General features: G+C 45.7%; 1 protein-coding gene across 1 annotated transcript; it reads right to left on the bottom strand.

The window, feature by feature from the left end:
* Positions 1-2,586: 2,586 nt before the first annotated feature.
* Positions 2,587-14,120, bottom strand: LOC8030686 (aerolysin-like protein). Its single transcript, XM_029979622.4, is given in 6 exon segments — positions 2,587-2,654; positions 2,656-2,930; positions 4,018-4,402; positions 10,027-10,174; positions 12,393-12,408; positions 14,003-14,120. Coding segments are annotated over 6 exon segments (912 nt in total). The 5' UTR covers positions 14,054-14,120; the 3' UTR covers positions 2,587-2,617.
* Positions 14,121-21,198: the final 7,078 nt, after the last annotated feature.

Below are 21,198 nucleotides of genomic sequence, written 5' to 3'. Positions count from 1 at the left end.
GAACGGTCAGTATAGGATATCGAGGTTTCTTTCTTCCACAGACATGCACGTTTTCTAGACGTTCGTGCTGGTGTTTCCACACATTGGCTTTGTGTGATAGTGCCCTTCTACGGCGAGCCACACATGACTTTCAGAGCTGCGCACTCACCGTTGTTACTCGTGACCTGTATGAGAACTGGTCTCCTGTAAAATAGCGAATTGGGCGAGTTGGTAAACGTTATACATGAGGAAAAACGCCCAAACGACGAAGACGGAGTGAAGGCAACAAACAGGACCTGACGAAGCTGTTCTCGCAACGAAAGTTTTATTTGTGAAAATAACAGGAAAAAAAAACAAAACAGCGTAACCAACACTGATTCCATCATCAAAGACCTACTTATATGTCAGGCACCACACAACCTTCGGAGCGGAAACGGTTCACTCACCACTGTTTATATTAGCTCGCAAAAACAAACCTCTTCATCTGACGGAGCTACTGACGGCGCACTGTCAAGCTGTCAATTAATTGTTGTCTTTTCTTACAAATCATAGTAGAAAACCACCAATACAAGGAGCAAAAAGAACAAGAACAACACCATCTCACAACCAGCACAACAATGATTTAATTAGACACAGTCTACCCAAGCAACGGTTTGGTACAATTTCGTGATAAAAAATTAAAAAAAAAAATTAAAAGAAATCACCCCGCTGGAAAAAGACAATAGACTAGAGAGACAAGAACGTCCATGTCGATCCTAATCCAAAGTCAAAGAGGGCCTACTAATACAATTCTCGGCGGTCGTAATCCTTATTGCCTCCTTAATAACCCCCTTAAATGAATATTTTTCTTTGCTAACAACAGTCGTCTCAGCCCGGTCTGAGTAACAATTATTGCATTCATTGAGATGGTTTACAATTTCATAATTGACCGAAGAGGAGTTAACCGTTCTTTTGTGTTCTAAAAGCCGGCCGTTAAGGCAGCGGCCGGTTTGACCTACATACCAGAACCCACACCACAAAAGAATTTCGCACACTACTGCCATCTTACAATTAGTTGCCGGATCTCTATGATTTTTTGGCAACCATGCTTGTCCCCAGAAAAAGGAGTGAACTTACTTAACTTGAAATCATTTTTGAAAACAACATTATACCATGGCACTCTGCCGAAGCTTTGAGGGTGTGAGAAAAGAGGTAGAAAAAAGGCAAGCACACCCACTTCTCAGGTTCCTTGCGGGGAACCGTAACAGATCCAAAATTAAAGAGAACACTCTTCAACACACTCGAATGGAGAGACAAACTATAACCTGGAGCAACCAGTCGTGACATTTGAAAAGTAACACTCTCATGAACATACTAAAAACATTACTTGCCCAAAGCATTTTTGAGGAGAGAGGATACTACTGCTCTTTTCGCTGCTTTCGTGTGGCAACTTTGAAATCGCAGCACTGGTTTCGAAGCAGCTTAAAATTTTAAATCTAGAAACTTCATACAACTAGAAGTGTAAATTTCACTGGTGAAGATGAATTCCGGAGCTTGTTCCTTTATAAAGGAAATCCAACTGAACACATCCGGTCCTTCAGACACGCAGATAAAAAAAAATCTTCGACATACCATTTGCTTGTTTGAAGGACCGAATGTGTTCAGTTGGATTTTCCTTATAATACACTGACCTTGATTCTCGATATTTACTATTTCATTTATATAAATCACTCAAAATAAGGGTGCTGAATTGTGTAGTCATGGTTGTAAGTTCCTGGAATAGGATATTTACACACTAAGGTGTATAAAACATTTTACTGTATGCAATCGGTTTTGTACCTCCGAGGTCTCACCGAACAGGCGCGCGAGTGCTGTGCCAGCACGCAGAGCAATTAATCCAGAAGGCAACTCAAAAATTTCCAGCCAAGAACTGTGATTCAATCCAGAGACAAGTTCAACTCGTCAAATCCGTTACTTGACACCTTGTGTTTTTTCGCAACCCCAGACATCTGCTGTGGCTGGCAAATTGTCCCCGAAAATACTTGCTTTTCTTCTTTTTTCTTTTTTTCAACCACAGTAGAACTGTCCACCTTGTACAACATGTTTATTCAGTAAAAAAAGTTGGTTAAAATAATGGAAGAAATGCTCCAATCTGACAGAGAGTGATCCACTGCAGGTCCACTTCATTTCTTTGTTTATCATTGTATACCCTATATAGCATTGCAACCGGGAGGGAGGAGGGGGCGGGGGAGGTTGGACCGCCCTGGTTGCAGTGCTCAGGGGGGTGCAGCTGTGCAGTGAAAAGGGGAAAGTGGGGGGGGGGGGGGGGGGGAAGTCGCAGCAGGCCACTTCCTTAGGTGCCGCTGACCCTAGTTCCGCCACTGGCACATGGGTGTTCAAGCACCTTGAGCGCTTATAAAAGCTGTGCACGCGCATTCTTCACTTCTGAAATGCCACAGAAAGTTGTTCACGTGTATAGCCAAATGTGCTTAGCCTTGCCGGATAAACTGCCTCAGCGAATGGGTCTTTCATATTGTGTGTAAAAAACCTTTAACATATAATGCCAGAAAACACAAGAACGAAAGAGAAAGAGTGCGGTTTAATAGACCTACGAAGGAAAAAAGTGCATCGGAAGTTAAAACCGTCTTTATTCGCATTGTCATGGTATTTGCAGTGTGACATAATTACCTGCTACGCAGGCGTGGTGAGGGCAGAGGAATGGTGTAAACTTTGGTCGGTTTCCCACCATAAGCCCCGAGGTCGTATTCACTGACGCGAAGCTGGGAATCGCTCCCGAAAACGCCCTTGAAGATGCCCTTGGCGGTGTAGTGCACTCCCTTTTCGGTTTCTTGCAGAAGTGGGTCGTTGAGGAGCCTGACGTCGAAGAACCAGAGGTAGTGGTCGCTGATCTTTTCCCGGAACCAGACAGCGAACCAGCCTTCTATGTCAATTTGGGCAGTCCATGGAATTTCCTGAAACAAAAAGAATCATCGCCCAAAATTAGGAGGGCAAACTTGAACCCTTAAGAAAAATATGGTGTCAGGTGACGTCATTGCATCACATGACGTCACGTGGCACTGTGAACATCACGGCTAAAATTTCCCGCTAAATTTGGCGGAGAAATATCTCCGTTTAACTTAGCGAATAACCTTGCCAACCACGACGTTCACATAGACAAGAGAAACACACGAGGGAATCCGCTGCGCAAAAGCTCGCCAGGCTGTCGCCATAAAAGGCTACTTCCGAAAAAGAACGCTATACGGCGCTTTCATGGAGGGACTTTTCATTTCCGGTAAGCCGCGTTCCACCATGTTGATGAACAGTGCCTGCCACTATCCTCATTCGTTTGCATCCGGAAGATACGTTACTGGCGTCGTTGTTGGTGTTGGTGAAATGCACAAGCATGGCGAGTTACTTCGTACACGGCAGAGCTAAGTAAATATACGACCGGGGACTTACTTAGGCCGCATAACCTCATAAATACGTCGCTTTTTCTTTTTTTTTTTTTTCGGCGTCACCTCGGGTTAATTTACTGGGGCCATTTTGGCCGCCGACAGGTCGACTTCTATAAGGGCCGTCTCAAATAGGGGCCAGGCTGTTTAAATCGACCGTAAAATTCGGTTTCTTAACCTATCGCGCTACGATTTTGTGCAGCGTTGCCTGCAAAAAATTCATGTCAAGTGATGTAAGCACCGAATGAACATGGTTAAAAATGGCGCACAAAAAGACGAGGACAAACTAGGAAGGAACACAGAACACAGACAGGCGCGCCTGTCTGTGTTCTGTGTTCCTTCTTCGTTTGTCCTCCTCTTTTTGGGCGCAATTTTTAACCATGTTCAACGTTTACCAACTCGCCCAGCTTACTACTTTACTACTGCACCGAATGAGTTTCCCCGCTAAATTGATAATAAATATTTATATCTATATGTTCTTCTGCACCCTTAGACCGACTGTTAGATTTCTTCTAAACAAATTCAAACGACTGTTCCTCAAATGCGGCATTTTGTGCAATATAAGACTTCTAAAATGAAGGTCGCTGCTTTTTTTTTTTTTACCCACCTGAGTGACATCGGTGATGACCCACTCAATTTTTGCCGACTTCATTGGCGGAACCGTGACGCCCAGATCGACGGCGTACTTCTCCGCGTCGGTGTGGACTTGCCCTGCAGTGTTAGAGAGGCTGACGGTGGTGCTGAACGAGCCGGTGAAGTCCGCCACGCCCGGCAGGCCCGCCTCGATGGAGACCGAGGTACCCACGGTGAACGTGTCTTGCGTCTGCCACGAGTACTGGTGCGTCAGGGTCTTTTCCCGCTTCACGGTGACGACGATCGGTTTGGTCGGCTGGTTGTTGTGGGCCCATTCCGTGTGCACCACTTTGGGCAGGACGGACGACTTGCTCACGCTGCCGTACTGCAAGGGGCCCACTCTGGTGCTCACCTTGTACCTGTCAATTGACGCCAATGCAGTGACAATCGGTCCTCCCGGTGATTGCAGCACTTCCTCTGAAGAAAGGCATGGAATTTCAGCTATTCAATATTGGCGCGAACTATTGTCGATTTTAATCGCCTGTTTTTGAACCTAATTTCACGGCTTTATCTTTAGACCAGGCGTTGTGAACACCTGATTCTCCGATTAGGTCGAGAAGGCGGGTGAGCGAACCTGCAGCCACAGCTTTTTGACCTATCCGCTAGGTACCGTCAATTTCGCTAAAGTCGTCCAGAGCCGTATATGTAGAAATTTCGTTCATTCATTGGGAAGTATAAGAGATAGATGAGGAGGCGCCATTGGCCGAAAGCGGGCTGGGAGTGTTCCAGGTCGGTTTTCACAATTTCGAATGTGGCCAACCAGAAGCCTGAAATAATACCCTGGTGGTGGTACCGCGAAACGTAAATAATAAGTTCGTCGGAATAACTCTCGGTGAGTGAAAATATGGTGCACGTGATGTTTTAGTCAACATTACTCGATCAACTCAGTTGGCGAACTCCCGTGGAGAGCGTGATCACGTACCCCTCAGCCAGGCTAACGCTGTTCGAAGCGCCAACCTTCTTGCTCGCTGCGGCGCGTCTTGCAACACCAGCTCAAAATAATGCCGCTGCGTGCAAGAAGGATGACTCGTCAAGCAGCATTTCTGAATCTAGGGGTTATCAGCGGATACTGACGTGTGTAAGAAGGGATCAACCTCTCCGTGGGAGTTTGCCAACTGAGTTAATCGAGTTACGTTGATCCTATGCGATACTACCGAACAATTACAAACAGCCGTGTTGTTCCCCGAGCGGCCGCGGCGGGAGAAATGGCGCAGTTGCAATCGCCATTAGTCCGGTTCCCGAGTACGGACTCTTGTAACTTTTTCAGAGCAGGCTTTATGAGAGTTTCGTAACTGACTTGGTCTAGTAACGTTGGTTTGAATTACTGTCATCAAAGATGATGGTGGAAGAGCGCAACTAACGAAACGATTGACATAATCCGTACGCCAAGCGCCGAGGGTCATATCTGTGTGACCACTCGGTTGGAGCTACCATCCGAGTGGTCACACTATATACGAGCAAAACGGAGTTCGAGGGACACATTCCTTTCTCACATCTTTTTGCATGATCAGAATCGAAATATCACGTGCACCATATTTTCAGCCATGAAGAGCTATTACATTCAACTTTCATGCTCTTATTAAAACTGTTTATCGCTACCACCACTAGGGGATTCTTTTCCGCGTTTGGTTGGCCAAAAGAGCATGCCAAGCACTCAATCTGCGCCCGGTGCACGCCCTGGTTCTGCCCGCTCCTCCCATTGACCAAACTCTTCATTCACGGCTCTGGAGTCGCAAATATTTCGGCGGTCTGAAAACCGCCCAAGTTTGCAGACCAATAAATAGTTTACCTTAGGCCCCGTGGTAATATCTACGTGAGTATTCAAAAATACACGAGCAGTGGACAACCCGAACGCCGCGCGCAGAGGCCAGGACTCATTTCGGAAATACTGTCACGTCTATTTAGCTCTAGGATCAAGATCAGTGGAGCTATGACATTAGGCTTCATACATAACGTTATTCTTAAATGCGATGGCATTTCCAGAGCCACTAAATCACGAGGCAGCGTGCGTCCGTCCCTAGATAGCTGAATTTAGCGGAAAGCCCTTAATTGATGCATAGTCGTGCATCGGTTCCATTTCCCCGCTAAATATTGCGGTAAGACCTGAATTTTGTAGAACTACCCACCAATAGTTCAATGACGGTTTATAGCCCTACTAGTATACCTCTAGGCTTGGCACGTGAATTTTGGAAATAATTAAGCGAAAACGGCGCCGCGCCGGTGCCCGATAGATTGTGCCAAGCTTGACGGACAGCTGAAGAGGCGAACTAGAATCCCAAATGCTTTTCCGACGCTACGAGTTGATGGAACCAATCAAAGAGCGTAAAAAGCGCAAGTCAGCGAGTTTTACAGTACACGATTTGTTCGGCGATGATAGAAGACGTACTACACATTACCAGCACCCTGATGGTGCACTTTTTGACGCTCTTTGATTAGTCTCAGCAGATCGTTGCGTCACCTGCGTTTTGGTTTAAAGGGGCCCTGCAACCATATTTAAGCGTCTACCTTTTTTGCGGTTTCCGCGTCTCTTGGGGTTCGGGCCAGCCAGCAAGCACGGAGAGAGTAACTGCATATCAGTCCGTCATATTTTAACCGAACGACGCAGAGGCCTTCTCCACCTACGGGGGCGACCCGCGGTGCCCAAAGCCCGCGATATGTGAAGTCTTTGGTCCTGGCCTTACTACTGATCAGAGTCGCTAAAAGCTTGTTTTTAGTCGAAATACAAAATATAAGTGGAGCGAACCGTTTCAATTATTTATAAAAGTAGTTGTAGAGCGCAGCTCTTGGGCGCCCGTTTCCGGCTTGAGCGGCGTCGGCGTCGGCGTAACCGCGCGGTGCCTTATGGGTAAATTTTTCCGAGGGAACCCGAGGTCTTCCCAAAGGACCTCGGGTTCCTTCGGGAGGACCTCGGGAGAACCTCGGGTACCTACGGGAGCACCTCGGGAGGACCTCGGGTTCCTTCGGGAGGACCTCGGAGGACCTCGGGTTCCTGCGGGAAGACATCGGGAGGGCCTCGGGTTCCTTCGGGAGAACCTCGGGAAGCCCTCGGGTTTTTCGGGAGGACCTCGGGAGCACCTCGGGTTCCTTCGGGAGGACCTCGGGAGGACCTCGGGTTTTTTCGGGAGGACCTCGGGAGGACCTCGGGTACCTTCGGTGACCTCGGGGAGGGGGGGTCACGTGGCCCCTCCCCGTAATCTTGAGGTCACGTGACCCCCCCCCCTCCCCGAGGTCACGTGATCTCCCCCCCCCCCCCGACGTCACATCACCCGCCCCTCACTACCCTTCCCTACTCCTCCTCAACAGCTGCGCTCTAATTCGGCTTTCACTTTTTTGTTCAGTATTTTAGATCAGAAAATAAACAAATGCACTTTAGGAAGTACAGAAACAAGAAATTACTCTTCGACATCCCCGCCACCAAGCGGTGGAAAAGGCGGCGCGTACTAGAATGGTGTAGTGGGATCAGGCACCGGCGAGGCGCGAGTGTAGAAAGGTCCTGAATGTACGCGGCGGCGCTGCAGTCGTATGGACTGGAGGATCCGATCGGTTCCGAGCGTTTAGAAGGCCTTCGGCGAGGAGCTATGCCTTGCGGTTTGGCCGTTTGGCGGTATGGTAGCGCGAAGTGGCTCCCGTTCTGACCTGATCTTTACCCCGTGTTTGCTGTCGTTTGTGGCCAATGAACTGTCATGCTGAATTAGTGCTTAATCGCGCAGCAAATGCAATGCGTGCCGCCCTGGCTGCCCGCTTCATACAGCTTAACCAGAGCATGCTTTAGTGGCGCCCTTTCCAGCCGTCGACACGGAGCGCGACAGTCGTGAGCGCTCGCTGAGCTCACTACCCCTCCTCTAGTTTGCGGCCACTTAAGCAACCAAGGACGTCATGAAGGAGGTTATTTTTTGCTTGTTTTTGGAATATTAATTTACCTATAACTTTTAAGATAAAACGAAATTCGAGAAAGGAAAATTTTGATTAAGTTTCTACGTTAAGTGCGCTCAGGTTTGGTGCAAAATGAAAACCAGTAAAAAAGTCCGTGCAAGGCCCCTGTAAGGTTAAACGAAGTATACACCAACATAATGTTTCCAAGCAAGCCCGCATCCGCCCACACCACGTGTGGGCGTTGCGCATCCGCAGAAGCTTCTGCGCATGCGCAGTGACGTCAGAGACTTGAGTTGGTCTAGAGAAAGAACGCCAGTATATATTTTTTTTCTTCATTCCGCCCTTTGTTATTTATAAGAAAAGAAAGAATAGAAGATACTACAACCGTTCGCAGAACACGTCGAAGATATCCGTCTGCCGTGATACATCGTGATTTGGCTCGAACGCTGCGCCAAGAGTCAGTCGGGTGCAATATCAGCGAATTGGCGTAATCGCGAGCGTATCACGGCACTATCAGTCCCTGATGGGCCTGCAAGCATCATACGATGCAATACGATTTCACTTATCATTACAATAACATGCGATGAATGGGGCCGAATAAAAAACTGCAGAAATGCAGCCTGACGAAGGGGTTTAACAGATACGACGGAGCGAGGCAGGCATCAAGACACAAGAATAAAGTCAAACACATTATCGTCAAACACATTATCAATGAAAGAAGTCAAAGGATCATTTTTGAATATGCAGTATTTGAAGGTTCGGTTATGTCTACATTGCGATTGAAATAGTAGTTTAATAAAAAAAAAAAGGCAAAGTGTGAACTAATCTCTGCATTTGATAATTAGTTCTCGATTCAGGAATTTCCCAAGTCTGGGAACGCCTGGATGAGTACTACTGACTTTTTCTTTTTAAATCTGAAAGCTGAAACATAAAAAAACTGAGCGCCAATTCGATTGGTTAAACAGTAATCATATAATCGGTGTACGCCAAGGATCATGTATAATTTAAATATTGAATATGTTAGATGAGAGTAAGAAACGTTTGATATTACTCTTGTTGTCCTTTTTGTAGTGAATATATTTTATTAAGATTTGAAAAGCATGCATTGCCCAAAACTGTAAGACGCAACAACACGAATGAGAATAAATCAACGAATTCTATAAAACATTTCTATATACTTGTTGGAAGAACATGCTTGTACCCGTTTAAAATTCTCAGAGATGTACGTAACTTAGAAGATATGTCATATCATTGTTCCATAACATATTGTCTTAAAAAATAACTCCAAGTCATCGGAATTTCGACAGAGTTCCAAGAGTCTCAGCTTCCTCCAATCAACTTGGTCAGCTACGAGAACGAACTACAATACAGCCCGATTGAAATTAAAAAAAAGAAACACGTCTACCTATTTTCTATTAAGTCCGCATGATCATTAGGATAAGATGTCACAAACCCTCCGCACAAAAAAAAAAAAAGAAAAAAAAAGAAAAATCGCGCGTTGGTTACAGGACGACAAACAGCAGCAGCGAGGTCATGATGTGTTTTCCCGTCAAACTTAGCCGGGAAACTGAATTCGTAGATATGTCACGTGACGTCAATTTTTCAGCTAAATTTAGCGGAAAACCTGAATTTGTCCGTAGGCGCCATGACGTCAGGTCACGTGACGTTAATTTTCCCGTCAAACTTAGCGGGGAAACTTTTCGTTTACGCTCACACCGTCGCGCAACCGGGGGATGGGCCACTAACAGCTACCGCTGTAATAAAAAGTAAAATACTGGGGTGTTTTAAGGGCTAGGCTTCACAACGCCACCTGGAGTCATACGCGGCGCGAAGTAGTTGTTACGACATTTGGTTGTCGGAGGCAAAAGCGAAGCTTTTGGCGTTTGGAACGTGCGCGCCTTGATAAGGTAACATATATCTAATCTATAATTTACCTACATATGTTTTAATTATCAACATAAAGGGGGAAATTAGTAATGCTCCGCGAGGTGCCGTGCTTTTTTTACTTCGGTCCTTGAGGTGAAAACGGGTATAGAGCTCGGTGCGTTGACGTCTCCTCTTCTTCCTCGGTGTTTACCTCGTAGAAGGACGCGTCATGAGATTGACTCACTTGCTGTACTCTGCGGCGTTCTCGACAAGATGATCGTGGTCGCCGTGCATGCTCCACCAGATGACTGGAACGTTGTGTGCCTTAGACTGTTGGTTCACGAACTCTTGGATTTTTTTCGGCAAGTCGAAGACACGTGTCTCTGCGGCTCCTATTCGAGAAAATGTTCCAAAGAATCATAAAGCACGCCTTGTACTTGCGGGATTTTTATTTGCAATATATTGTTTCACTTTCTCACGTAAGTAAAAAAAAACATGTAAAGGATACACAAAACAAATCTTTAAAAACTGTTGGAAAGCTAGGGGCATGACCGATTACAATAGAATGAAGATATTGATTTTAACACTCAAACCAACGAATACATCTCTTATTTTGTTCTAACTCTTTTTTATCGAAATAGGGTACTACGAAGTTTCTTAACAAAATTTTGACAATTTTCATTGACGCCAAATTTTCTGCTAATGCGTATCCTTTGTTGGCAAGCAATGATAACTAATATTCAGTTCTTGCCTTGTGTTCGTTCGAACGAAACAAATTATAGAAAATTGATCAACTTAGCCAAGAACGCCGCAATAAAAAAAATTGCTTACCTAATACCTTTTTGTAAGCATATACGGCCCACAGCGGAATACTGGAATACCTGTTTGTTTGTTTTTTCTTCTTTTATTTTTTTTTCCTTTTAGATTGAGGTAAGAGTAGAGGAAGGAATTGTCTTTCTGTGGACTGCGATCCCGCGCTAACCTTTGTGTAAAACGGTACATGACAGCTCCAGAAATGCAGAGTGTGGCGAGTCGTGAAAATCTCCTTATCGCACCCCATGAGGTTGCTGCATTCGTTGATAAGAACCATGTGAGCTAACCAGTATTTTAGACATTATACCACAATAATGAAAGCGTTTACACAATTCAAACTCCAATGGACGCGCTACGGTCGGTTCTCAGAACACACGTGAGAGTCGAAGATGATTTGAAGTGTTGGTTTTAACTGTAGGGCTGGGCAAATGATCGATTAACCTACCGATTAATCGATTAATGCTTTAATTGCGATTAAATTTTTTAACTGGTTAATCGGTAAAATTTAGACGAACCAAAAAAAACTCAAAATTAAACACTTCCATAACGCAGACGTGGACGAATACGCCTGTACGAAGGGTGACCTTTAGGTCAAATTTTAGAACAAGGTAAACTGTACAGGGGCGATATTTTTATAGCATCCGATTAAGTACAGAGGTTACGCATGTCCCCGGCCATTTCAACGTAGTTCGAGTGTCTGTTTAGCGCAGTAGAGATTATTGTGAACAATGAAAGGAAGCCGCTCTTTCTAGAGAATATCAACGAACATCTTTGCCTCACGCGGCAAAAGTAATATTTAGCGAAAGGTCTCTGATGCTCTTCTTAACTATATCGAGATTAATTCATAATCTAAGTTGTACATTGCACCGTTTATCACAGATTCAGCAAAAAAAAAGACTTTTTTAAATATTTTGCAATGAAATAAACGAGACCGATTAATCGATTAATTAATCGATTAAAGGGTGGCGATTAATCGGGTTAAAACTTTTAATCGACGCCCAGCCCTAGTTTTAAGCCTTTTTCCGACAGACATTTCTTGACTGCACGCAGTGCCTGCACTGGAGTCAACTGATCCGACGCCATCTTGCATTAAACAGCCCAAGAAAACAGTTTATACTTCCAACTTCTTCCACCAGGTGTCAGATGTATAATGTTCGCTTTCAAATGCACTGTTAAAGCCTAAAAGATTCGTGTTCGCGTTATTGGGGCAAGAGTTCGGATATTTACTGGACGCCCCTCGTAAATTCAAAAGAAATTCGGAACTTTATCGAAAAATTTATAGCAGTAAAATTGTCGGTCTGCAATGGCATCACCATATTGTTATTGCGGAAATAAAATCAACCAAAATTCGATTTGGAAACATAATAAAAGCGGAGACACTGAAACAAAAAGGACGTAAAAGCCACCATCTCGGACACGACTCTGAGCTGTGTCCGAGACGGTGTTTCTCTCGGATACAGCTCCTGTGTCCGATGTTGCGTCCGTCCCTTTTGTTTCCGTATCTCCGGTTTTTTTATATTGCATAATATTCGCCAGTTCACCTGCGCCCTTATTCGTATTTCATTCCACTTAAACGTGTCTCATTGAAATCATGGGCCGGTTATATATTTTAGTGTTGTACAGAATTTGCATTCGTAGAATTTGTTGTTTTTTACCTTTTATATACCTATTGCCCCCTCCCCTCTGCAGTGCCCTCGTGGCCCTGAGGGTATTTGAAATAAATAAATAAATAAATAAATAAATAGCGTCGAGCTTTTCTTTTTTTTTTTTTTTCACAAAATAAACATGCAAGCTTACCGGTTTGCTGCATTGCCTGTGAACAGAGAAAAGGACACATTTAATGCATTACCCAATAATCAGGGAAAGAAAAAAAAACTCGTCTACAGTATTCAATCATGTAATTAAAGAGCAAACTAACTTTGTGGAATAAAAGAAAAAATGTGTACTGCCTACAATGGGATTATGGAAGGGGCCAACCTAAGCTGCGTGCAGCAAAATCAAGCTTGCTGCCACTGGTCTTCTTTTTCTTTTTCTTTTTTTTTTTTATTCACAACACGCCCGCGTCGAATTCGACGCAAACATCACATATCTTTCCTTCTCTTTTTCTTTCTACGTATGCATATATCTTGGTTTGTTTCGGTTTTGGTGGTTGTCGCTAGTCACAAAAACTAAGCGGTGTGTGAAGCCCTCTACGATTAACACACAATGCTTATAAAAAGTATTGGACCTGTCCTCAGTGTCACTCTGTAGTGTCGTACGCGAAAACCACTGGCATTTGGACAAGCTTTTGGATGAGAAGACTCGCAAATCGAACTTATAACTATAGGAAGGTCGCGAACTTTTTTTTTCGAAACTGAGACTTGACTGGCTCGCCGAACCTTCGACCATTTCGAAAAGCGACAGTTTGCTTCGCTTTCAACGAAGGAGATCTCTGCGTAGAAGACGGTTGAGAGTGGCTCTGTGGTGCTTGAGAAATGTGGTGCTTGAGAAATAAACCAGCTAGCGTTAGCGTTCCCTCCTGTGTCTGTTCCTTCGATTAAACGTGTTTTTTGATGTTGTTGTTTTTGTTTTTTTTTTGCATTACAGCTTAAGGTGCTAAACGACATGACAAAGTTTGACTTATGGACAGTGATACCCGACTTCGACACTAAAAAATTGCGAATTTCGGAAAAAAAATGTGCTTGTTTACTAGTTTATAATTTATAAAATGTTTACGCCATACACGAGCGAACGTATGTACTTTTAGTTCTTTAGTTTATTCAATTAAAACAATATACGTCTCAAATATCACACTTCCCCTCCGCCAAGCGGACTCAGTACGTTTTCAAATCTTCGCGCATGCGCACAAAAAGTCGAACTTCGGCCGAACTTTAGTCGAACTTCGGTCGAACTTTCGTCAAACTTTCTTCGAACTTTCGTCCAACTCGTAAGTTCGAAATACTCAAACCTGGTCTCGAACCCGGCAGGTTCGCGACGCCCTTACCTTTACCATTCCCTCGCAGCAACCAACTGAAGCTGCAGTCGCACTGCTTATACATCATAAAAGGACACGGAGTTTCTCCGCAGACATTATGACCGAAATATCTGCGGACACGCCCCAAGCATCCTCGAAGCACCTGTGCTTCGTGCAAACTTGGAAAATGTCTGAGGACAGTTTTTGTACGACACTAACGTCAGACAAGGAAGAAATACGCCCAAAAAATGTCTGCACACTGACTTTTTGTTTCTTTCTTTTTTTTTTGTATAACGTATTAGCAGTGTGAGCGCGGCTTCAGAGGTTTTGGGGCTTGCGTCGTAATCGTATAGATCAGAAGAAAAAGTGCCACAAGGGAGTGCCCCCCGTTGAACTTGTGGGTATTGTCGAGCCAACAAACTGGGGGGGAGGGGGGGGGGGGGAAAGAACTTACCAGGGCGAGCAAAACGACGGTTCCAAGGAGGAGCGACACAGAGTCGGCCATGTTTGACCCAAGCGTTCCCGGTGTCCACAAAACAGTGAATAGCGTTGGAAGACCGCCAGCTTTATATTGGACGCTTCCGATATAAAGGAAGGTAATTAGCGTGTCCGTTACATCTGCCGAACGCATTGTATGTCTTATCGCCAACCATTGTCCGTACCAGTTGCGTTAAACCACTTTATCGCTGCCACCTTGCCGTCATTATCTGAGCGCATATTTGCTTATACAACGTCGAGCGATCTATCGGCGAGTTCATCATAACCCAGGGGCCCTAAGCTTGCACACTTGGCGAAAACGTCGGCAAGAAATGTGGAGGCCGCGATTGGGCCAACGCCGCGCTTGACCTTGGCACCGGCCAATCATATCCGCCGAATTTCTCGCCGACTTTTTTTGCCAAGTGTTCAGATTAGTGCCCCAGTTGATATAGCAGTAGGTTGGGACACTCGAGACACCGAAACAATCATTATTTCGGGGAAGGCGCATGATTAGAAACTATAATTCGTTGCACCTATACGACGATGAACCGCGGCGGAAGCGCTCGGGCACTAAAGTCAATTCTGAAATCGTCTTTTTGTGCTGACAACTCAATATAAACGCTCTAAACATTCCAACAAATCCAAAATTACAATCGTCCGTAGTTTATTTCTTCGTTAAAAGCGTGTTCAAAGATCGCGACATGCCCTTTTCGGAAGAAATTTCTTCCCAGTGAAGTGGTCGACGAAGCGCGCTTGTCGGCGAGTTGCAAGCGATGGTTTCGACCGCGGAGAAAAAGAGGAGTCTTATCCGAATGCGTACCTATCAGACTCTCTTCGAGACGAGTTATGATGAAATCATATGGAATCTGCGCGTATTGTAGGGTTTTCGTTGGTCCACACAGTGCAGTCCGGGAGAAAAAAAGAGTCCGCATGTTTTAGAGCGCAGCTCTTTAGCGCCCGTTTCCGGCTTGAGCGGCGTCGGCGTCGGCGTCGCTGTCGGCGTAACCACGCGTTGCATGCAACGCGCATGCAACGCGCATGCAAAGCTTGCATGCAAGCGGCGTAACCGCGCGTTGCATTATGGGTAGTTTCCCATAATGACGTCACGGTGTTTACCCTCGTCAGGGTTGCGAGGGTTACTCTCACGAGGGTTACCCTCACGAGGGTCACCAGCTTTACCCTAACGAGCGTTCCGAGGGTTAGTTACCCTCAAAAGGGTTACCCTTACGAGGGTCACGAGGGTTATGAGAGTTACCCTTACGTAACACCCCCTGAGGTCAAGTGACACCCCCCGGGGCCTAATGTCACGTGACCTCAGGGAGTCACCTTTCCCTCAGTACCCTTCCATCCTCCTCCTCAAGAGCTGCGCTCTAATTCGGCGTTACTGGGAGTTGTAAACGGCTTTCATTTTTTATCTTGCCCTGAGATGAATAGGCGGTTTTGTAATATAGGACTTTGTAAATTCGGCAAACAACACTCTTTAAACAATATAAAATCAAAAACGACTTTTTTTCAAAAATGACTTCAGTGCCCCTTTAACGTTTCACGCGAATACGAGCACCGCGCGTAGGAAGGAAGAAAGCCGGCGGACAGGGCGGAGGCGCTTGCAGACGGTCGACATTTTTTTCCTCACCTCCTCGCAGCAGCGCAAACGTCGGCGCGGCCCACAAAGCACCTGACTCTTATCGAGCGGTTGGATACACTCTGAAGGTCACGTGATAGTGGACTCGTTTGTAAACAGCGTGTTGGTTAGGCTGTGTAATGCGTCTGTCTATTTTCTCGACTAAAAATGGATTAAACGTTTGTTTTTTCGTCCCGAACGCGGCGCGGTTTACGTTGCAAGCCCTTCCTCCATCCAGCCTCGTCAGCGGATTGAAGACTCTCCTTTCACGACGTCCGATAAACTCTATGCACTGGCGTAAAATTGCTTTTTTTTTTTTTGAAAGACGCTATAGTTACCATTACTTTTAGTTTTCGTCCAGCAAGCTCTGACATGCACGCGTGAATGAACTCTGGAGCAAACGCCCGTTTCAGCTTTCTTGAAGTTCGTTTAAGTACATTCTAAAAATACAACTGCTGTAGCTAAAGACACTACTGCATCATGACCCTTTTGAAAAAGCCCAATAACGACGTGCTCGTTGGAGCGATTGTTTTCCAACAAATGTTTATTGCAGTTGTTGTAATGCAACAAAAGTTGATTGGCAAACGATAAACTCAACGTACCGCGATACAATTCGATGTTGCAACACAACATCGCAATACAGGCACGTAGCTATGGGGGAAGGGGAGGGGGGGTAGCATGGGGCCCCTGCTCCCCCCCCCCCCCCCCGAAATCTTTGATTTTGCTGGGGCCTCCTCTCCCCCTCCCCCTTATAGAGCATTTTGTCATGGGCGCCCCCCCCCCCCCCCCGAATCAGAATCCTGGCTACGTGCCTGCCGCAATACAATAAGAAACTATCGGTGTTGGGACACAACATCGAATACGATATCAATACGAAGTTACCGATGGTGGAATACAACATCGAACACGTTATACAATACGAAGTTATCGGTGTTGGACACAACATCGAACAAGATATACAATACGAGGTTACCGGTGTTGGGACCCATATCGAACGCGATACGTGACAATGCCGGTTCACGCGGTAAAATAATGAGGGTGAACAGGTTTGACAGGTCACGTGCATGTAGTTGCTTGTTACGCTCACATTTATCGATATTGACCCACCTTTCTGGGTAATCCTACGTCGTACATAAGATCCACGACAGCATGCGAGCACATTTCACCCACCACTCTTCGTCGCCTGTTTCGCGAGATTCATACTGGAAAAAAACAACTTGAAAAATGTGTGCATTTGCGCCATCAAACGTTACGTTCTAGCCTCGTTTCGTTTTTTGAGAAGATGAATTTCCATCGTCAACCCGCGCGCGCGCCAGCTCGAATTTGGAAGGGAACAAGCCTGCGCCGTGGCCGAGCCAGCCGAGCCGCCGAACCTGGCCGAGCATGCTCACTGCGCAGTGGGCGCACCTCGACGTGCGACCGACGGATGACAGTTCGTCGCGCTCTTTGCTCGTGGGCTCCAAGCAAAACCAACACACATTCAATCGCTTCGAAAGGTACATACACACGACTTGATTACTTGCAGCGTTGAGTGGCTTGGTATACACGGATTAAAATAAACACCCAAGGACAGAAAGCAGACATGGAGTTTTGAAATCGCAGCTTATTTGAACCCACGTGTTCCCTGTTGAAAGCCGCTAGTTGTGCTCTGTTGCAAATGTCATATCAACTGCCTGTAGTCCAACGTAACGTCAGTCAGTGCTCACACTCGGCTAGCTTCACTATCTTATTATCTCATGTGCGAAATAAGGTTGACGTAGAAACCAGGTCGCCGCGTCTCTTTCGGACATTCAGTCTCTAGCCCCCTGGCCTCCGGAGCGCTTGCCGCCGCAACCGTTCGACGGATTGGATGTGCGGGCTCGTTCGGAGAGGCGTTGTTTGAAGCTCACGAGTCGCCGAAGTGTTACGGGAGCTTCTCTTTACGGAAGCCGCGATCGACACTCCGCTCTGTGCGAGTACTTTTTTCCTCTGGGGGAGACGATGAGTGCCGACCACTGATCTGCGGTGCCGACTGGGGCCAATCAAAGTTGAGTAACGCTAGCGAGTGAGTGAGATTTTCGTGACTCCGCCCAGCTGCCCTGCTATTGGCTGCGCATAGCGAATGGTGTCAAAGAAATGGCACGCGTTTTTTTTTTATCTTCCCGTCGGCCATGTTTCACCTCAGTCAACACAAAGTGAATCGCGGCTGTACGTCGGTTAACTTCCGATTACTGTGCCTAGATTGTAGATTGTCTCACTACAACGAAGCCTCTTTGGTGTGATCTTATTTTGATAATCGTTACATCTTGCTTTTTCATCTTGGCTGCACGCTTCGAGTCGACCTTCTAAACATTGCACTACTTTTCGACATGTCGCAGGTTCTTGAGACAAACAAATTGGAAGTCACTGTTCGCTCACTCCTTGGTGCACATATTTCATGTTCAACATCAGGTATTTAAAGGAGGCACCATGCACCCTGAATTTTGTTCAAAGATACCTCAACATACTATATTAGAGTGCCGTTTTGTGTGTTGTAGTTTCATACAAAACCAAATTGCAGTTTGTTTGTAATATGCCCTATAACTGTTCACCAACAATTGAACTTGCAATGAAACATTGGCCACGATCGGTGACTCGGCAAACGTTGCCGAAACATTTATCGCATAATTTTCTTCATGGGTCGTTTTGGATGTTGACAAGTTTTCTTGTGAATAATGAGTGTGATGCACATATGTTTCTTCTACTTTTTGTATAGGTACTTCCGCTAGATGAACCCCAGCAAAGGCAGCAATACAGTCTCATGGGGTCACACAAAGGAGAGCGAGATTCCTGCTCGAGTCCTGAGTCTTGGGCTGTATAACACTAGGGCGCACGACACAAGAGCGCACGACATTAGAGCGCCGACAGTAGAGCGCCGCGACTTTAGAGAGCGCGACGTTAGAGCGCGCGACTCGACAGCGCGGCGACTCGACCGGACCGACCACTTGTTCGGGCATCGCGTGTTTCATGTAAAATTGACAGGGATTTATGCCGCGGAATTCAGCAATGACATTGCGAAATAAGTCGAAGAAATTTTCGCGTGTGACAAACCAGTATATATTACAAAAAAACTTACAACCAAAAAAAAAAAAAAAGACGTATCTGTAGCGTGCATTTTCGAGAAAAAACAAACAAGCAAACAGAGCAGCTGACCTAGCTTCATTAGTTTTTTTTTTTATTTTGTACGTCACAGATTTCCAGAAGAGGTTTGCCTGTACCCGTCAAAAGACGGGAAAGCTCTGCATCGGATAAAATTGCGCTGAGTATTCCCTCGCTGAGTTTTTTACTGATACTTTTTTAGCGGTGAGCTTTCTTCATTACGGACTTGGACGTCAGAATACCATTTAAACTTGTGCGAGGGTCGCCTAAATAGCCACAAAAAAGATCGGAGCCCAAATGCCTGTCAAGAATAGACCAAATATAGGAAAAAAGAAAGACTGTTTATAGTATACCCGAGAGCCGCACCGCAGGCAGCAGTGTGAAGAAATCTTAGACTCGCTGCTCCACTCAACTGCAAACTTTCCCGGTACCTATATATATGCCCCAGCCCACTCCTCTGCTCCCTTTTCTCTCCGATGTCAGTACACAATTGGTTAGAAAGAGTCGTGCCCGTTTTATTTTTATTTTTTATTAAAGGCATATGGTGATGATGTGACTTAGTGTGCCAAAGAAAAAGGCTGTGTCAACCTATGGATCGGCTCGAAGGGACAAAGGAAGACGACAAAGAAGAGAAGAGATGGGGAGTGCGTGCACGGAGAGCGTGCGAAGCACTGATCCGAAAGACACCATCGGCCAGAGCAATCGGCCCCTCGCTCCTGCTGTCTGACCAGCAGCCTTATCCCAGCGAGGGCAGCCCATAGAAATCTACGCTGCCCGGTTTCCTACTGCCAGAGCACGTGGTACCGTGACTCCATTGGTCATCGACGGAAGCCAACCGCTCCCCCTCCTGACCGCCAGCCACAACCCTGGGCCGACAACGACAGCTCCAGACACGAGACCCGCTGTTGCGCGTTGTTCAAAGACATGGTGACTGTTGCGTTCCCCTTTCTTCCATTTATTTAACTAAGTTTTCTTCTTTCTTTTAGTATAAGCATATGAACTCTTAATTTCTTTTGTAAATACATGTTTTAAGAAAGACGAAGCATATGTGTATATTGTCTATACCCTATTGGAAAAACGTACAAGAAACAAACCTGCTGCTTGTACAGTTCGGGTATGACACCACCATACTTTCTTGTTATTACGTATGCAGCTAGTTTGGTTCGGCTTTCTGCATAACTGGAGATACCGGCACCGCTATGGCTCCGGGTCTGTCTATACTGGCAGCCAGTTTGCTTGCCGATATGATTCGGTGTGCTGGTATGATTTTGCGGAAGTGGACGTAGGCGACCGCCATCTTTCCAACAAAAAACGCTTATACCACACCACCACCGTTATATCCAGATCATACATGCAGAGAGACGACCGCCATCTTCCAACAAAACGTCCATCGTTTACCACCGGTATCGTTACATACACCATACATGTCGAAAAAGAACATAAGCCGCGTTTACACGAATGCGACTTAGGGCCGGTTGCACCAACGTCGCTTAGCGCAAAGCGGAGCTTAGCCGGGAACTTAAGCTTAGTTTCGGTTTCGTTCGGTTGCACCAAACTCGCTTATCGCTAAACCTAGCACTAAACTACGCTTAACTTAAGCGCTCAACATTGGGCGCTTTGCTTCTGGTTGTTTCTTAATCCTGGATTAAAAACATGGCGGCTGGTTTGTCACGGTCGACGCGGTGGACGAAATTGGTTGTGCAAAGTGTTTTAGGCTACATGAGCGTGAAAGTTTCGTCAAAATGACTTTCGATTGTGACAAGGATGCAAAATATTGTCGCGTGAAGTGTTGATCGACCCCTGTTTTCAAGTTGGCTCTCCACTTTCAGGGCGTGTTAGCCCTAACCGAGAAACGTACGGAGCTGTGGGGCTCACGTCTGTATTCCCGTTGGTTCTTCTGTCAACGAGCTTAATCGTATGTACTTACTAATTTTCGCATAGCTGTAACGTATTGTTAATTACCACCTTGTTTATCTACACTTGCAGCGCGTATCCTTCAATCTGATCAGCGCGTTGAATAGTGGCAGTACATGATCTCGGCGATCAGCTGATTGTCGACACCTCTGCCGTTTGCATTAGATTGCGGCGCTTTTAAGTAATAAAACAGCGAAAATTCAATTTCTTTCGTTTTCTGAGTTTTGAGACAATCTTCAGTGAATTTTCCTTATCTCGCGAGTAGAATCTTGGCTTCAGAAAACTGTATCGTTCCATAACTGTAACTTTTTTGGTGATCGCATTTTTTTTATATACTTTGCTTTATATCTTTCATTCGTTTCCCGAGAACGAGATACTGTTGTTTCCGAGTTGTGCTCTGTGATGGTGTTTTCCCTTTACTTTTGTCGTTTGTTGTCATTGTGACGATGGTTGAGACTATATACCGGAACACGTTTTCAATAAAATTCAGTTGAAAGTTGCGCCTTGTTGTGTCCTCCGTA

Source organism: Ixodes scapularis, unplaced genomic scaffold (genome assembly GCF_016920785.2).
Source record: "Ixodes scapularis isolate PalLabHiFi unplaced genomic scaffold, ASM1692078v2 PGA_scaffold3__209_contigs__length_174095766, whole genome shotgun sequence".
Lineage (NCBI taxonomy): Eukaryota > Metazoa > Arthropoda > Arachnida > Ixodida > Ixodidae > Ixodes > Ixodes scapularis.
The sequence above is the reverse complement of the archived record's forward strand: the minus strand, read 5'-3'. Positions and strand labels throughout refer to the sequence as shown.